Here is a 20,141-nt window from a genome sequence, read left to right as displayed (position 1 = left end):
AAAGAAAATTACAACAAACAAACCAAAAAAAAAAACAACATAGAATTTAAAAATACAAAACATGGAAATTAAAATTACCAAATCTAGATAGACAGACATAAAGGGCATCTTCATCGGAATATTGACCGTCTAAATCATCGACCGGTTCTGCATTAAGATCGATATGGTTAACGATCCAAATATGTTTCGTCAAGTCTCTACGAAGAACATGATCGATCTCAATGCCATGAATTATTGCCATCCTCGCCAAAAACTCCTTGCTTCCAACCTCAAGTTTGTGTCGGTGGAACGATCTCGTTCTCATTATACTCACATATTTCATTTCCTTCATCTTTGAGAATCATACTATGGCTCTTGGCTATGTATGTCATGTATGGATCAGTTGGTTTGTATGATATGTGGTATCTGGGGAACTCACTAAGCTTTGTGCTTACGGTTTTCAGTTTTGGTTTCAGGTATTTTGTTTTCAAGGAAAGGAGCCGACTCGATCGCAGTGCATCACACTATGTTTTCCGCACATGAGATCTTTGGGATTACACTCTGATATGGTTTTATGATAATATGTTTTGATTACTGAGACTTTGGTTTGTCACGAGATATTATAATGAATGTTTTTATACTGATGGTTTTATGTAATAACTTATTTAAAAATGAAATTTTTGGCCTTGAATTTTGGGATGTTACACTTGTCCACACCCAAAATTATGGTTATGATTATGGCTTTGGTTTCGATTAAAATAGCAACAGCCTCGTCCTCGGCCACGACCACGCCCTCGTCCACGTGTATTGTTTCGATGACCATCAGTATTTGTAGCATTTGCTTCTGGAAGTGCTACTGATCCTGTTGAATGAGATTCATGGTTTTTCATCAAGAGCTCGTTGTTTTGCTCTGCAACAAGCAAGCATGCATTTAGTTTAGAATATCTTGTGAACTTTTACATCCGATATTATTGCATCAAGGTAATGTTTGTTGCATGAAATGTAGAGTAAGTTTTCTCCAACATATCTTCATCAGTAACTTCTTGTCCATAACACTTGAGTTGTGAACATATTTTGAACAAAGCTGAGTTGTATTCATTCACTTTCTTGAAGTCTTGAAACCTTAGTGTTCTCCATTCATCTCTAGCATTTGGAAGTATAACTTCCTTTTGATGATCAAATCTTTCTTTCAAAAGATTCCGAAGAATACTTGGATCAGTAACATCAAGATATTCAAATCTTAACATTTCATCAATATGCTTACGAAGGAAAACTTGTGCTTTTGCTTTGTCTTGTGCCAAACAATTATTAAATTAATATATAGCATTTGAGATTCCCATGGACTCAAGATGCATTTTTACATCTATCATCCATGGCACATAGTTTTTCCCACTAACTTCAAGTGCTGCAAACTCGAGCTTTGCAATTTGGACATAATGTAACTATAAATTTTAAACAAAATCAAAATTAAAATTAAAATCCATTTATTTCAATAAATATTACACGAAAAAGAAGTGGTAAAGCTAACATTGCATACAAGCCTAAAAGCAAATGAAATTCAATATTATCTTCAATGTTAAGGATTGGGATGAAAAATAACATGACTATTATAGTCATGATTATCACAAAAGGATGAATCATCTTGTAGCTTGATTTCTGGAAATTGATTTGTTTGATAGAAGAGATAAATATTTTTTGTGGGTAAAATAAGTAGGGTAAAGATGTTTATTTATGGTAAAAAATATAGTCGTTGTTTTTGCTGTTTATAACCGTTGCATATATATATATATATATATATATATATATATATATATATATATAGTTGTGTATATTTATAAATCATTTAATAAGATTTATACCTAATACATAACTTGGTATAATTTTACTAATTAGAAACATAAATAAATATTAGTAAATGTTTAAATAAAATTATGAATAATATCTAAAATATGAATAAACATTGACATGTATAAATAAACGTTAGTATATATAAATAAAAATTAGTTGCATAATTTAAATGTTTGTATGCATAAATAAAAGTTAGTTGCAAAATGTAAATGTTAGTATGCATAAATAAAAGTTAGTTACATAATGTAAATGTTAGTATGCATAAAAATTAGAATACATAAAGAAATGTTAGTATAAGAAATAAAATCGTTAGTAGTCCATAATGTATAAGTTTTATTAATTCATTAGTATTATTATTATTTTAATATGATGAATGTTTTTATAATTAATAATGTTTTTACTAAGTAATACATACATTGATTAAGATATATTTGATTTCCACTTCTAAATAACCTTGGTTTGAGCTTTCGTACTGATAACATGTTATAAAATTCAACGTGATTAAGATAATTTAAAACAAACTAAACTAACAGCATAGATAAAGAAATTTGATGGAGAAGAAGATTTAGAAAAGATATGAGATATTTTATATCTTGTGAAATTTTGTCGTCATATCTTTGCAAGAGCATGTTATTTATACTATAAAAAGTATCTATCATATGTCATGTAAATAATATGATATGATAGTTTTCACAAATTCACCAATTATTGGTGTCATTCACAATAATTTACAACAATGTTATATTTATAGATATTTAAAAATTTAGACAAAAGAGTCGTTCTATTGGTTGATGGGATGTAGTCAAACTCGGTACATTCACGCCAAGTAACGATGCCGGACTAAGTTCACCGAGGTGGCGGCGTGGTGTTCCCCGAGGCCACCTCGGATTTACCACGCCTCGCCGAAGACTACTCCGCCAAGCCTTAAAGGGTTATTAGGCAACCATTCCGTCCACACTTACTTTAGTTATAAAGATATCGTCATGTATTTGGTTCAAAATAACATAAATGCAACATTAGTTTTCTTTCTTCATGTTTCTTATCTTTGTTATTTCTCTCTACTCCCTTTTATCATGTTTAGTGTAACAAACATGCCAAGAAAACCATAAGCCACAAACATCATTCCACGTGTTTAATGTGGCCCACTCATCTCCGACCTCTTGCTCTCTTGCACATGCTGTTCTACTTTTGTGGTTCCATAATCTTTGTAAGAATATGCTCCTTTCAATTAAACTCCATTGGCGCTATGCAAAGATAATTAAAGAAAGGGAAGGAAACACATCCAAAATATCTACTTATAAAAAATAATAAATTAAACTGCAAGTTGAAATTATTATACAGCTCACAGAAAATCCCATTCCCCCATGTACCAATGACTTCTTACTAAGAATAGATAGGAAGCGAGTGTCTCAAATATCCCTTTAAATCTCAAGAAAAAAGCTTCCTTTCGCTTCAGCTTTTCAATGGCAGAACCCAAGAGGTATGTCACATCTGAAGAGCTCAAAACTCACAACAAACCAGGGGATCTGTGGATCTGTATACAGGGAAAAGTTTATGACGTCTCAGAGTGGATGAAAACCCACCCTGGTGGTGACCTGCCATTGTTGAATCTTGCTGGTCAAGACGTCACCGATGCTTACGTCGCTCTTCATCCATCCACTGCTTGGCAATATCTCGACAAGTTCTTCAATGGGTATTATCTCAAAGACTACGCCGTTTCCGAGATCTCCAAAGATTACAGAAAGCTTTACTTCGAATTCACAAAAATGGGTTTGTTCGAAAAGAAAGGGCATGGAGTTTTGATATCCATGGTCGTCATAGCAATGATGTTCTCCGTGTGTGTTTATGGTGTTTTATTCAGCCAGAGTGCTTTTGTTCATTTGATTTGCGGTGGATTAATGGGGTTTCTTTGGATTCAAAGTGGGTGGCTAGGCCATGATTCCGGCCACTATCAGATAATGATGGATCGGAAATTCAATCGTTTTGCTCAGATCTTGACCGGAAATTGTCTCGCCGGAATCAGCATTGCGTGGTGGAAGAGAAACCACACTGCACATCATATCGCTGTTAACAGTCTTGAATATGATCCTGACCTTCAACACATACCAGTGTTCGCGGTTTCTTCAAAATTCTTCGACTCTCTTACATCCAAATACTACGAAAGAAAACTAAACTTCGATTCTATAACCAGGTTCCTTGTTAGCTACCAACATTTAACATACTACCCTGTTATGTGTGTAGCTAGACTCAATCTCTTCGCTCAATCTTTCGTGTTGCTTTTATCGAGCACAAAGGTACCCAATAGAGGCCAAGAGCTTTTCGGGCTTCTAGTGTTTTGGATATGGTATCCTCTGCTTGTTTCTTGCTTACCCAACTGGAGTGAAAGAGTGATGTTCGTGTTAGCGAGTTTTTCAGTCACTGGGATTCAACATGTTCAGTTTACTTTAAACCATTTCTCTTCAACTGTTTACGTGGGTGAACCAAGTGGAAACGATTGGTTCGAGAAGCAAACCAATGGCACACTCAACATCACCTGTTCATCATTCATGGACTGGTTTCATGGTGGGCTTCAGTTTCAGATCGAGCATCATCTCTTTCCAAGGTTGCCAAGATGTCACTATAGAAAAATATCTCCGATTGTGAAGGATTTATGTAAGAAACATGGTTTGCCTTATGATTCTGCCTCCTTCTTCAAGGCCAATGAGATGACGATTGCGACCCTGAGGAACGCTGCTCTACAGGCTCGTGATTTGACGAAGCCTGTCCCTAAAAATCTTGTCTGGGAAGCTGTAAACAGTCATGGCTAAGGTTAAACGAAGAGGGTGTTGGTTTATTTATGCTTATGGTGTTGTTCTGTTTTTGGATTCAACCTCATTCTTTGGTTATCCAGGGTAATTCGTTGGTTCTACACTTCTACTTTATTTGTTGATGTTTAATAATGTGTTTTGTTTTTGCTATTGAGATGATCATAGCTATGTAGACGATGGATCATGAATGGTTTTACTTTGTAGTTAAAGGATAAATTTAGTGAAAATGATCAAAGTTTGGTTGCTTTTGGTCTTCGTAATATTGGTTTTAGGCTATAAATTGTGTTGTTGATGTGTATAAGTCTTTTTTTTTCTATGTTGGGATATAATTGTGGTTGCATTAATGTGTTATGTACTCATATCGCTAATGTAATGGGTACTAGAAAGAAGTGTATAGCAAAATGAAGTACAACAAATTACGTTTTAAATCATACACAATTGTTATAATTTTAGATGAAGGTATCTATTTAAGCATATTTCTTAGATTCTTGTTCCTAATATAAAAGACAAAAATGTCTTTTTAATTACATAGCCAATTATTGTGTTACTCCATTTTCACGTGATATCCATCAAAATCGATTTAAAAATAATACCTTGCTTGTAATGATAATTTACTTTTTTTTTTTTTTAGAAAACCAACTATCAGTTTTGTTGCATATTTTTTTAACGGTTATGCATATTTTTTTGAAAGGTTATATTTTATTATAAACTAGTTTATAACCCGTGAGAACCATGGTTACAAAATTAAAATTGGTATATAAATCAAAAATTTTAGAAAATTAAGTTGTTAAAATAAACATATATTATAATTTATTTTTCGTGACGTTGAAAAATCTCAAATCTATTGCATTAATATTTCTTGAATTTCTTGAAAATGTAAACATAATAAGTGTAACAAAATTTGCTAAATATCCCTTAATCGAAGGATAGATGCGGTAGATAATATTTATATATTTTTTTGACATATAATTTATAAGTATGAGTTGTAAAATGAAATTCAAATTGAAGAACCAAAACAATGACACGTGACGTCATATTAATTTAATAGCTTGACACATGGCATAATAAGATTAACTCTATTTATTTGTTAGATAGGGAGATATGAAGCTAGAAAATAGAGAAAACAATATGCAAGTAGATGGAAGTATTGAATTATGTAAGGAAGATATCTAATTGACATTCAGGTACATTGTATTGAACTCTATAAAGTTCAATGGAGTGTCACATCATCATTCACTATTCCATATAATTCTATTTATTTTTATCCCACAATGCATTAAACTCTACAAGTTCAATGTAACATATTAAAAAAATATTTATTTAAAAATTTAAATACTTTCCTTTTTCCCATTAAAGAGTTCAATGACCATTGAACTCAAAATCCATTGAATGCCAATGTGACATTTCACAATGGTGGAGTTGTATCTATTGAATGACAAGTATACATGACATCTCATTCAACTCTTCCATTAAACTCCCCATTGCGAATTCTCTCGTTTAAAAAACTTATATACAAACCAAAAAAACTAAAACTAATGATAGACTAAGACCATCTCCAACTCATCTCCATTTTCCCCCTAATAAATAGAGTAAAAAATGAAGTAAATAGTATTTCATCTCCAACCCTACTCTATTTTCTACCCCATTTTTTACCCCAAAAAGTATATTCTTAGATTATTCCATTTTTATAACTTATATATATATATATATATATATATATATATATATATATATATATATATATATATATATATTGTCAAATACACCCCTCTACTAATTAAACTCTATATTTATGGTTAATTAATATAAATTAGTATATAACATGATATTATAAATATTAAATATTGCATTTATATATATATATATATATATATATATATATTGTAAAATACACCCCTTTACTAATTAAACTCTATATTTATGGTTAATTAATATAAATTAGTATATAACATGATATTATAAATATTAAATATTACATTTAAATTATAATTAGTAGATAAAATAAATAGAAATGTATAAAATAAAAATGAGAGAGACTAAAATTGGCGATCAAACTTCACCTCCTTTTTTGGAGATATGAATAACATTCCTCCATATATCGGGGAATACTATTTATATCTTCAAAAATAGCGGTGAAAATGAGGTAGGGTTGGAGAAGAACGGGGAAAGAAATAGAGTTTGGTGGTGGGTTTGAGATGTCCTAATCTATCAAATAAAATACTTTCACCGCTTTAATTGCCAAATATCAAAAAATTTCTGAAGTTTTAAATCACATGCATCGCAGTAAAAAAGATGCTACCAAACATACTCTTTGCGTAAGTTTTGAGGAGTGATCACCACCAACCCATCGAAAAAACGTTGTTATCTTTATGTTTTTAACTTCACCGCCAACCTACTGGACATTGGAAATGACTACCACTTTTTTTAAATTTTTTTATGATTAAATTAAATAAAAATAATTTAAAACATAATAAAATATATTAATTAAAAAACATAGAAAATTAAACCTAAAAAAATAAAAAATTAAAGCTAAATTACTAAAAAACATAAAAATATAGAAAATTAAACCTAAATTGCTCAAATAAACATAAAAAACATAGAAAATTAAACCTAAATTACTAAAAAAAACATAGAAAATTAAACATAAATTACTAAAAAACATAAAAAAAATATAGAATCTAGTTGTGATATTTGTCGAGAACTTTTGTTGAATTTTTAAAAACGCCTTTAAATTTTTCGGGTCGATATTCAGTTGCGGCACCGTGTTTAAAATTTGAAGATCAGTGAGTGCAATTTTTCGCAGATGAGCTTCCTCCGTTGATTCAAAATTTCTTTCTAAAAACCTTAGAGTGTTGTCTATTTTCTCCACTAGTACGTCCTCATTATTTGATTTTCCGTTTGAACACGTCCCCTTTCTCGCTTTGTCCCTTCCCGGTGGCCGATGAAGTTAGACGTCCGGTGGACCCTCCCCTTAGGTGGCGTCGAACTCATCATTGAGGTCAAGGCTAACACCAATGCCCGACTCGGACGTTCTCTCCCTTTTGTTGGAGCCGATGGTAGATCCTTAATGCACCGTATCCGGATCAAGGACCCATTTTGGACCATTACACCAAACTTCTCATGATTTTTGGTTGGCGAATGGTTTACCATTGTTGGTAATTTTGAATTGGTACAATACAGTTGATAAAATGTTGAAATCGTTGCTACCACTTCTAGGCGTAGTTTTAAGATTGTCAAACACGCTGTTAAATTTGGTGCAAGTCGCTTGAAGGTCACACCATTTTACATTAACAGAGTCGAATGTCCGACACGTTTTCCTTCCTAATAACGCGTGGAAGTGGTCTAAAACACGATTCCAAAAACTTTGACTTGTTTGTGTGTTGCCGACATCCCCGTCTTGTGATATAAAAATCCAAGCTTTAGCTAAAATTTCCTCCTCCTCTTCGGTCCATCGCGTACTTTTCTTTTTCTTTGGATCTTTTGATTTTTTTGTCTTCTACGACTTGGTTGTGTTTCTTCAACCCGTTCGTCGTCATCATCATTGTCGAGGTTCATAGATTGAGATAGTTGTGAAGGTTGTTGACGTTGAGAAGTTTAGGGTTGAAATTGCAGAGAATGATGTTGTTAAAAGGCTTGAAATTGGGTTTGATTGAATTGTGGTGGTTGTTGTTTTTGGTAGTAGTATGTGTGGTACGAAAGATTGGTGAATAGAGGTTGTTATTGAATTGGAGATTTTATCAATTGCGTGTAACTAAGATTTGCTAATAAATCATTTAGAGTGATTGGGGTGTTTAGGGTGGGTGGGGTATTTTGATTTGGATCCATAAATACATATGAGGAAAAAGTATTTTTGTTGAATATGTGTGTTTGTGTTAAAAGAGAGAGAAAGAAAGAGAGAGAGAGAGAGTGTGTGTGTGTGTGTGTGTGTGTGTTTGAAATGTAAAATGAATGTGTATATATGGAGAAATGTAACATCCGAGTCACCAGGTATTTCCTTTCGATTTAATTAGGTGTAATATATGGTAATTTTGAGAAAGGTCATATGCTCGGCGTACATAGTGTACGCACGGTGTACACGATTGAGGCGCGAAGCAGGGGGAAACCTTGCGTACGCTGGGCATACCCAAGCGTACGTTGGGCGTAACCTGTCTAATTGTAAACCCTAAAATTTAGGGTTTGCACCATATATAAAGACATTAATTCCGTCCCAAACCTCATTCCCTCAGCCTCCACTATCCCTAAAGAGTATAAATCAAACGCTAAACCTCTTGCATGCTTTGTAAGCTATTTTTGTGCACTTTTGGGTGATTTTTTTGGTGGTTTTGAAGAAGATAAAGTTATAAGAAAGAGCAAGAACGTTAGAGGGGCTTGTAGATCCAGGAGTTTAGCATCTTTTCTAACTCATTTGAGGTATCAAGCTTCAAACTTGACCATTGCATGCTTAGTTGTAGTTTTGGGGTGTTTTATGTGACATTTTGACCCCATAGTTGATATTTCTTGTGTTCTGGTAGTTCCAGCTCCATAAGAGTTGTCCTTTTGAGCTCTTGGAAGCATTTAGAGCCATAAAAATAGGGGCCTTGATGGTTAAGCCACAACCATGCAAGTGTGAGATGGCCACAAAGTGTGTTTAAGGACTTAAATCATGTCTTAACCCCCATCCATTCATACAAAGACATAAAGTTTGTAACTTTATGGTCTAGGGCGTCTTAAAGGTCATGGATCTATGTTTTGGACATTAGGACTTAATGGATTAAGTCATAAAGGAGTTCTAAGGAAACTTGTCAGTACGCTGGGCGTACCCCTGGTATGTTGCGCGTATTAGGTCAATCCCCCCCGGAAGTGGTCAAGACTAGCGTATGTTGGGCGTACGTGCCAAGTACATCGCACGTACGCATGCAGAGTGGTCAAATGGGTATTTGGGCCTAAAAATAGTTGGGCCTTATGACCCACTATGGAGTAAGGCTTCTAGGCCTAGACCTAGGATATATGGTATTGGGCCTTAATGGGTATTATTGGGCCTTGAAACTTAAATGGATGAACTTGGGCATTAATTTAATTAGGAGTTGGTCCTTGGCAGAAAGAGGCCCAATAGGCCAAGGATTAAGAAACCTTGCCTTGGGACATGAATTAGAAGTTTGGGAAACTCACTAAGTTTCGTGCTTACGGTTTTCAGTTTTGGTTTTAGGTACTTCCAGCTCAAAGGAGAAAGGGTCGGCTTGATCGCATCGCATCACACCATGATTTTCCGCATTAGTGATTTTGGGATTATGACTCTAATGATGATTTTATATGTATCGTTGGATTGCACAACTAAACTATTTTATGATTACATGGTTTTGGAAAAAACAATATGTTATTTTATGATTAATAAACTTAAAATGAAATTTTCAGGTTGTATTTTTAAGGGTGTTACAAATTGGTATCAGAGCTTTGGTTTGAGAGATTCAGACACGCTCTCGGGGATGTCTGGACTCAAATCGAGGTTTTGAGAAGTTTTACAAGAAAAAAATAAATTTTCTAAAAATTAAAGTTTAAGAGTTTTAATAAGAAACAAGAAGTGTGATACGTGCAATCAGTCGAGCTCAAGTAAGTTTCTCCAAGATACCATATATATATATATATATATATATATATATATATATATATATAGGCTTAGGTTATTTTGTTTTTACTAAGTATTGTGTGCCAGAATGCACAGATCTGGACCAACGGATGAAATTAATCAATGGACATGATTTGAAAGTGTATGATATTACAATGGGGTAACATGTACCATATAATCACACAGTTTTTAGCAAAAGGGTATTTTGGACAAATAACTACATTTATAAAAGGAAATTTTCAGATTTTTAGGGATGATTAATTCTCCTAACTTAAAAAAAATCTTAATTTTTTAATTAATTCAATTTAAATTTTTACCGATTTTATTCTATCAGAATATTTTTTGTTAGATTGATATTTTTTCAGAATTTTATTCTAATAAAATATTATTGAAGAAAAACAAAATTCTTAAATCAGATGTTGAAAAATAACAAACATTTTAATATATTCTTAAACATCCGAACTTAAATACAAATTCATACATATTCTTACAGACTAAAAGTCTTATACATTTTAATATAGTTATAAATATTCTAAAAGAATATCAACAAAAATGAATAACATTCTTAAAAAATAACAGCATTCTGCTAGAATACTCTCGTTCTCCATGTTTTCTTCATTTTCCACATCAATGGCAGCCCCTTCAAAACCTAAATCCAAAAAAAAACATAATCAACTTTAAAATAGTATAACTTTCAGTATATTCTAACAGAATAAAACTATAATTCTAACAGAATGTGTTAGATATTAAAGACTTTTAATTTATTCTAACAGAATGTACTCGAGTCACTTGATTAAGTATTCCTCGAGTCATCTGATCCAAATTATCGACTTAATCTAATTACAATGACTACATTGTAGCTAACATAGAGGACAATACTTTGGAAAAAGGTCAACTTATTACAATTTACAATGTGGTAAATATGACAGTTCACAGATCACAAATGTTTCTGAACAAAGAGTGCTAAAAATACAGCTGTAACATCGCATGTTCGAAGGACTATAACTCAACCAATATTAATCAAATATAAATGACTTCTGAACCTAAATTGGAGCTAACACAAAGGAGAATATGCATAAACAAATTTCATATCATTCCAAGCTAGTATGAGAGAGATATGATAGCTCAAATATTACAAAAAAAAATTGGCTGAAATATTTGATTCAAGCATTTTATCAAACATTTGGCGGGCAAATCAGATGCACAAATCTTTATACTCCATTTGATGAAACATACAACATATGTAATTAGTAAATACATGAATGTGACTAAATTTACAATAAAAAAGATAATACAGTGCATACCTGGAAGCCGATTCCTGCACAAATCTTTATACTCGATTCACAAGGTTGGACTGTTTTTCCTCTTTTCAATCGCGATCTTCTCATCAAGGATGAAGTTAAATCAAAGGATAATGAGATTCATGCTTCTGATTCTATCACCAGTTCATTACGGAAGCTATTCATTGATGAACCAGAAGAATCTTCTTCGTGTTCATCATCAGAAGCCGACGAATTGGAAGCTCTACCTTCTGGAACTTTCTGTGTGTGGAGGCCTAAGACGGAAAGTGGATCATCACCCGTTATGCGGGTGGAGTAGTTCTATCGGGTCTCTATGTGTGTGTGGGTACTGTATGAGATGATGAAGGAGCGTACAACCCTAATCTGGAGGGGGTGAGGTTTTAAAACTGATATCTTTATTTAAAAGGGGATATTATTTAACTATATCAATTTACCATAATTAATTATAGTATATATTACTATTATACCCTTATATTTATTATTAATGATTTATTTTTTTCCTAAATTCCTATTGGTGCATTCATGCACACAATAGTTGCTGAAAACATTTGAACCTAGCTCTCTCTCTCTCTCTCTCTATATATATATATATATATATATATATATATATATATATATATATATATAGAGAGAGAGAGAGATAGCTAGGTTCAAATGTTTTCAGCAACCGGTAAGAACCCAAAAATTGGCAGGAACCGCGATGCCTATTTTCCATCAATCATTTCGTCAAGGGCACAAATGACAAACTCATTTACTTGGTCGTGACGCGTTTGCATGCGACGCACGTGCATGGAACGTAATACATACTCAAAGGAACAATCATGTGCGGCGAATGTTTATGGAACGTCATTTAAATGTGTTTTTTTTTTTCATTTATTTTGTTTTTTTATTTTTTTTCCGTTAAAAAATCAATATTTTTTTAAATAGATATATGCTCGCTTTTAAAGATTTCACTTTTTTAATTTTTTTATATATTTGTTTTTAATTTTTTTTTCTTTTTTTTGTTTTTTTAATATCTTTACTACATACTTGAAGATAGTTGGGTTTAATCTTTTTTTTTGTTTTTATTTTTTGATTATTTTTTGATTTTTATTTTTATTTTTTAAACTAAATATCGGTTTGAGTTTTAATGTTTAACAATTATAAAAATTTAAATAAGAAGAATACTAAGGATCATAATATTTTTCGTTCATATTTTTTTTTAATCATATTATTTTTGGATCATAAAATTTTGAATGATAACGATATTATGCATCATACATTTTTTGATCATATTAATTTGGATCATAATATATTTAATTAAATAAAGTTTTTGTTCAATACAACATTTGGATCATTATATTTTTTGAATAATAAAAAATATAATAATTAAGGATCATAAAATATTTGAATTAAAATATTTTTAGATCATAACAAGTTAAAGATCATAAACATATTGAATCATAATATTTTTGAATAATAAATTTTTTTAATCATTTCTATTTGCATCATATTATGTTCAACTTTTTTTGAATCATATTATTTTTGGATCAAATAATTTTGAATCATAGTATTTTTAATCATAACGATATTATGGATCATACATTTTTGGATAATATTAATTTGGATCATAATATATGAATTAAATAAAGTTTTTGTTCAATAAAACATTTGGATCATTATATTTTTTTAATCATTTAACCTTTGTATCATAAAAAATATAGAAATTAAGGATCATTAAATATTTGAATCAAAGTATTTTTAGATCATAACAAGTTAAGGATCATAAACATATTGAATTATAATATATTTGAATCATAAAAATTTTGATTCATCTCTATTTGTATCATATTATGTTCAACATTTAAAAAAAACTTTTTATCTTTTAAAATCAAGTTTGGTATTTGAAACACTTTATTTTGAAAAAAATCTTTTTAAAGAGTCATTAAAATAGTGAGTAAATGTATTTCTTAAATTTTATAATTATTGCAGAACTTTTTGTTTCTAAGTTTTTTTATAAACAAAAAAATATTATTTTTTATAAATTTCATGATTGTCCTCATTTTGTAGAGAATTAAAATTTAAAAACTTTGGATTTTTCAGATTTTGTTTAAAAAAAATCATACATACTTATGAAGCTAACACTTTTTCTTGAATTTCATGCATTTAAAACCTTTTTTTTAACTTCCTCAAACCACATTCATTTGAAACCCATTTTTTTAACTAATGCAACTCAAAAAATTTCTTAATTATGATTTAACACTCAAAAGTTTTATAATTTATATTATATTTAAATAACATTTAGTGAAAAGTTTACTAGAAAAATGTCAATCTTTTGTGTCTTTTGTGTTAGATAAAATCTTACATGTAATAAGTATGTCATAAGAAAATGAAAAGAAAGATTTTCAATAGGCACAATTCTTTTAAATCGTATTTGCAGTGATGGAGTCCCTAAAAGAGCTCTACAAGTCAAGGTTGTCGATGAATGTATCATTTTTTACTCATAATTTGATTGTATTATATTTTTTCCAGTAATATAAATAAGACCATTCAAAATCATATGTTTAGAGATATTTTGTTTTCTCAAACCATATTGATTTGAAACCTACATAACTTTTTATATTAATTAATTAAAACCATTTATAGTATTTATAAATTTCCTATAATTTTTTTGCATTCTCTTATTATATATGTAATTATATTAGTACATTTTTCTTACAGAAAGCCGTCATTTGGTTGAAAATATTGTGATTCAAAAGTTTTCATATAGTCGAAGCATTCACGATTCAAATATGATGATTTGAAGAAATGGGTTATGTCACATCGATGATAATTGTAATATGATTTTTTCTTTCAACCAAAACAAATGAAGCTTTTCTATTCTTTCTTTATATTCAGTTTCTCATTTAATCTTTATATGTGATTTGTGTGTATTACTCAATCTTGAATGTGACTCTCCAAACATCAATGTTTTGCTTGGAATATCTTTCTGATTGTTCTTTTTCAAGAAAAATATTTTGGTTGTAGGTTAGCGAAGAATTGTCATCAAGTTTCTATGGTTGAATGGTGTTAAATGAAGAAAGAAGATTCAGAAAACGGATATAGGTTTTTTTGTCATCTTTATTTGTATATTCAACCACCCAATGTTCTTATTTATTTGATTGTAGTTTTTCTATTTTGATTATGTTTATTTTCTATTATTTTTTTGTTGGGTTATCCTACACAACATATTTAAAAGACAATATTTAAAAGATAACATAATTTTTAACATTTGATATGTAATTATGATAAACTTATCATGATATGTTCTTCATATGAAAGTAATTTATCCATATTACTACGACAAGAATTACAAAACATTTACGAATATATATATATATATATATATATATATATATATATATATATATATTATATATGATTTGTTTAACATGTATATGCACCTATGTATGTTATAAATTTATAATTAAAAATCTTTATGTTTAATAACTGAAGGGATCAAAATGATGCATCAAAACTAATTGTTTAGACGAATAATAATAATAATAATAATAATAATAATAATAATAATAATAATAATAATAAATAAATAAATAAATAAATAAATACACATTTCCAAGTACCACATTCATTTGAAACTCACACTACAACTCAAGAGTTTTCTAATTAATTTATGTATATTTATTAGTTACAAATCAAGAGTTTTTAACTTAAGATTATTAATTAGTAATCACTAATAACTTTTTATTTTCTCTTATTTTATAAGGTTGTAAATTTTTGCTTATTAAAAACGTTAATGTATTTGAAGAGATTTGTGATTTAAATATGAATAGTTAATATAAATGTTATAATAGATGTTTTAGTGTTTTAATGTTATTAATATATATATATATATATATATATATATATATATATATATATATATATTAATACAAATGTTTTAATAGATGTTTTTCTATTTTTATGTTACTAAAAATTGAAGTTCATATTTTTGTTCATACGTTTTGTTACCTGTTATATTATCATTCATTTGATATATAATTTACACAATTTTAAACGGTTTATAAAATTATCAAATAATTGTATGTATCACAATGATTTAAAAATTAAACTATAATTTTTAATAAAACTAACATGTTAACTATATGTTTGCTTTGCTACTAACATTTTGTTTCAAAGTAGAAATATTAAATAATAATTTGGTAAAAGTTATTATTTTAACTACATAATCATATTATTACGCAACGCGTAGTGATTCGTCTAGTTATTAGTAAAAAACGAAATTAAAAAAAAAACCAACAAATATGTGATTGACACGTGTCTTGTGGGTGGGGAAGTTCGGTGCGTCGCATGTTGCTTCCGATGTTTGCTGGACAAAGAAAAGTTGGCTAATGATTCAATTTGTAATTAAATTACCTTCCTTACCTTCTTTTTTTATTTAATAACCCCCAACCTTTTTAATACTTACATAAATAGCCCTAATATTTACAAACGTTAGCCATTTTTTCACATGAGATGTAAACCATCAAATTTAAAGAATAAGCGTTTAGGATTTGTCCTCGCGGTTTCTATCATCTTTTGAGTTCCTACATGATCTTACTTTTATATATATATATATATATATATATATATATATATATATATATATATATATATATATATATATATCCAAATCAGTACACCTATTACACATATTAGTTCTCTTTTCTCACAAGTTTATCGATTCTCCTTTCTCGCACCAAGAAGTAAAAGATAGTTGGTTATTGTTTAGATAAAACCCCGAGTCCAGACAACTTCACTTTCAAGTTGTTTAAACGTTATGGGGACAAACTTGAGGATCTTGCAAAATTGGTAAAGCAATTTCTTAAATCTACTTGAATTCTTGACGGATGCAATCCGTCGTTTTTGCTCTTATTCCAAAGATACAAGTGTTAGTGTATGTTAGTGTATTATTATTTATGATTGTATTTTGTATAGCCTATTATTGTATTGTTATGTAAAGGCTCATATGTAAACGTATTTATAGTGTTTTAATGAGATGAGATATGCATGAGAATATACTTTGCCTACATGGTAACAGAGCCAACCCTAATTTACCATCTCCTATTTTCTCTCTAATAGTCGTTAGCCTCTCCATGTCGATTGTTATCCTCTTCGACCTTCTCTTGCTGACTATCTTCTACTTCATATCTCATCTCACATCTTCTTCTTCATATCTCATCTTACCATGATTGGAGGAGATGCTCATAAGGTCACTCTAATCACAAAAAAAACCTATGGAACAACTAATAGCCTAATATTCATGCATCCATTCCTGTCATCCTTGACCTAGATTGCATGAACTATGACTCTTGGAGGGAGCTCTTTGAAACACTTTGCTATGGTTTTGGTGTTGCTCATCATCTCAAAGACCGAAGGACGCATTAACTTCAAATGTTGAAGAATGGAAACAAATTGACAATATTGTCAATATATGGATTTATGGTAGCCTCTCCCATCTCTTCTTCAAATGTCATCCAAACAAAAACCGAATGTGTTTGCATTATGGTCCTACCTCGAAAACCTTTTTAGAGTCAAGAAAGACTCAAAGGCAATGCAACTAGACACCAAACTTCACAAGATTACCATAGGGAGCTCCACTTTCACAGAATACTGCACGTTCAAACTCTTGTTGATCTTCTTGAAAACTTGGATGCTAAGTTCCTGGAGAAAGACATTGTTATATACACAATCAATGGCCTGTCATAAAAATTTGATCATGTTGCTAGTATGTGTAACATCCCGGATTTGCAAGTATTTTCAAATCCTTTCCTTGACATTTCATTTGTGACATTTTGGTCCTTGGAGTTGTTTATATTAGCCCTAAGGAGCCATGATGGAAAATTGGTAACTTAGAGGGCACGAGATGTACGTTGCGCGTACATGTGGGTAGGCTAAGCATACTAGGGCGCGCCCTAGTACGCTGAGCATACACATATGCACGTTGGGCATACTAGTGTCCGAGTGAAACCCTAAATTTTAGGGTTTGAGGAGTATTTAACCATCGTTATGGACCAAGTGCCATTATCCTTTCACCCTCCAAGTCCCTCAATTGTTCTTGAAAAACCCTAGCCCCCTTGAGTGAGAGTGAGAACCTTAAAGTGTGTCATTGGTGTTTTAGGGACAAAGGAAGTGCATCAAGAAGCTTGGGAACGTGAAGAAAGGCTTGGATTTGGGGTTTTGGCTTCCTTTTTCATCATCCAAAGGTATAAAGCTCATACCTTTATGATTGTTTTGCTAGATCTCTTGTTGGGTTCTTTATTGCTTCTTTTTTTGCCCCAAATGCTCCATTTTGAACATGGCATGTTCTGGATGATTTGAGTTGTCCTTTCAAACCCTTAGAGGGGTCCTTAATCATAAAATTAAGGTATTAATGGGCTAAGAACTTTTGGACGTCTAAAGTCACAAAGTTGGAAACTTTATGACTCTAAGGTGCATTTGGACCATAGATATGAAGTTTGGGCGTAAGTGCTTAAGGCATTAAGCACTTATTGAAGTTTGAACTCTACGAGGGTACGCCCCGCGTAGAAGGGAGTACGCCCCGCATATACATTCAACACCCCCGTTTCCAATCAATGCGAGGCTCGTGTATGCCCTGTGTAACGTACGCCTTTTGTTGGGCTTTTGTGAGTTGGGCTTCGGATTTGGGCCATCTTTGGGCCAGTTTGTCTTGGGACCTTAATGGACTTTCTGAGTAGGAGTATTCTGGGCCAGTTATGGAATTGAACCTTAGGATAAGGCCTATTAGGGAGTTGGGCCCAATTTGGAAAATTAGGCCAATTATGGGCCTTGTATATTTGGATTTTTTGGATCAAGGTTTGGACTTGGGCTTTGACCCAGTTAAGGAAGATTTAATGGACAATTGTGGGTTTAAGAGATTTGAGGTGATAATCCAATTATTAATTGGAGGTTTATTTATTATAATAGTTCGGGGTTTTCGTGAGCTAGCGGCCGGAGGTTTTATTTGATACGACAGTGTGAGGTGAGTTTTCCTAACTGTACTTAAGGGTCTAAGGAACCAAGGCTGACCCTTTGGATTGTTATCATGATTATCGTATGATTGAGTACTGTAGTGATCTGTTGATCAGAATCCAGGTAGACAAGATGATACTATACTTATTGATCTATATGATTTGTGCTTGCTTGTTGATTGATTATATTTTTATGAGTTAGGTATATGTCAACATTTGTGTGTGTGGTTGGGTTGAGGCGGTCCTACTTTGTGCAGAAGGTGATACGTGCATTTTATGCACCTATTTTTCATGTTTATTTTTGTCTTTTCATAGCATTCTACTTCATTATTCTTGCATTTAGTTAATTATTTGGGCAACTGCATGTTTCATTAAGAATGTCTGGTATTTCACTATTTTTGATTTATTTTTCAGACAATATGGAGTGTGGAGCTTGGAGCTTGGAAGCATGGAACTTGGAGTATGGAGCTTTGGAGCATGAAGAGAAGATGAACCGGTCATTCCATGGAGGAAATCATGAAGACATAACCTGAGTCATTATTGCATTGTCATCATAGCAAAGGAATACGTTTGAAACATGATTCTTGTCACACTGACACGGGTCGTGGTTGTCCTTTATCATCTTATATTTAAGCAACATGACTCGTGGTGAAGTTAGACTGAAGATGGAGCCAACATTGAAGACTTATTGGGTCTTTAGCAAAAATCATGGGCCATGCCAAAAACACATGGTCAAGACAAATGGTCATACCAAAAACACATGGGCAAAAGACATGGCCATGCTAAAAACGCATGGCCTTATGACATGCACGTGAACATTAATTAAAACAGGAAAAGACGTCATTTTTGAGGTGAGACGGTTTTGGGGGAGCAGTTTGGGCAATCTTGGGTGACTTTGGGAGAAATTTTGGAGCTTTTGAGAAGACATAATCCTTTCAAACACTTTTGATTTCATTTTTGTAAGCATTAAACATTCCAATTCCATCTTTATTCTTGTTTGGTTTGTTCTTAGCGATGTGTGGCTAAGAAACCCTAGTTTCTAGTTCCTGTTCAAAACATGTTGATTGATTGACTTGAATCATGTGATTAGATGTTTGACTTGTGATTCTATTCTAGTGATTATGCTCTTGTTTAAACTAGAATCCTTAAATTTGATTTGTGTTTGATTGGCCACTTTCATGAATTGAATTTTTGTGTAGTTAATTAAGTTTTAGGGCACCTAATCGTTCTATAAATTTAATGATTGGTAACAAACAATAGGTTTTCTTATTGTAGAACATTTATCACATGTTTTCACACTTCCGAGCGTATGAGAAGAAATGAACATTGTTGGGAAGCTTGTACAAAACTTAATGCAGTTTTTCAATACAATCTAAGAGTGTGTTTAGGTTGAATAAGTAAAGCTAGGTCTAGTCAAAGAGCGTGTTTTGGTTAGATAATTTGGAAAACGAGAGGTATTAGAGCGTGTTAATATCTTTCTGTACCAACTTAGAATAGAAATCACAAATTACATCAAGTCATTATCAGGTTAAATGACAACATTGAGAACTAGAACTGGAAGCACTTTTACAACTTGTTTACAAATCTATTTCATTTTCTGCATGTTTCAAAGTTG

General features: G+C 31.4%; 1 protein-coding gene across 1 annotated transcript; it reads left to right on the top strand.

The window, feature by feature from the left end:
* Positions 1-3,157: 3,157 nt before the first annotated feature.
* On the top strand, positions 3,158-4,894 carry LOC145057442 (acyl-lipid (9-3)-desaturase-like). The gene has a single exon (XM_079005288.1). It carries the CDS (start codon positions 3,291-3,293, stop codon positions 4,632-4,634), a length of 1,344 nt encoding a protein of 447 aa, XP_078861414.1. The 5' UTR covers positions 3,158-3,290; the 3' UTR covers positions 4,635-4,894.
* Positions 4,895-20,141: the final 15,247 nt, after the last annotated feature.

Source organism: Lactuca serriola, chromosome 6, assembly GCF_051521515.1.
Source record: "Lactuca serriola cultivar US96UC23 chromosome 6, Lser_US96UC23_V15, whole genome shotgun sequence".
NCBI lineage: Eukaryota > Viridiplantae > Streptophyta > Magnoliopsida > Asterales > Asteraceae > Lactuca > Lactuca serriola.
Note: the sequence above shows the minus strand (reverse complement) of the source record. Positions and strands in the feature narration are given on the sequence as shown.

Excerpts from the sequence above, each read along its gene's own strand:
- LOC145057442 (XM_079005288.1), top strand. The coding sequence starts at position 3,291 with ATGGCAGAACCCAAGAGGTATGTCACATCTGAAGAGCTCAAAACTCAC.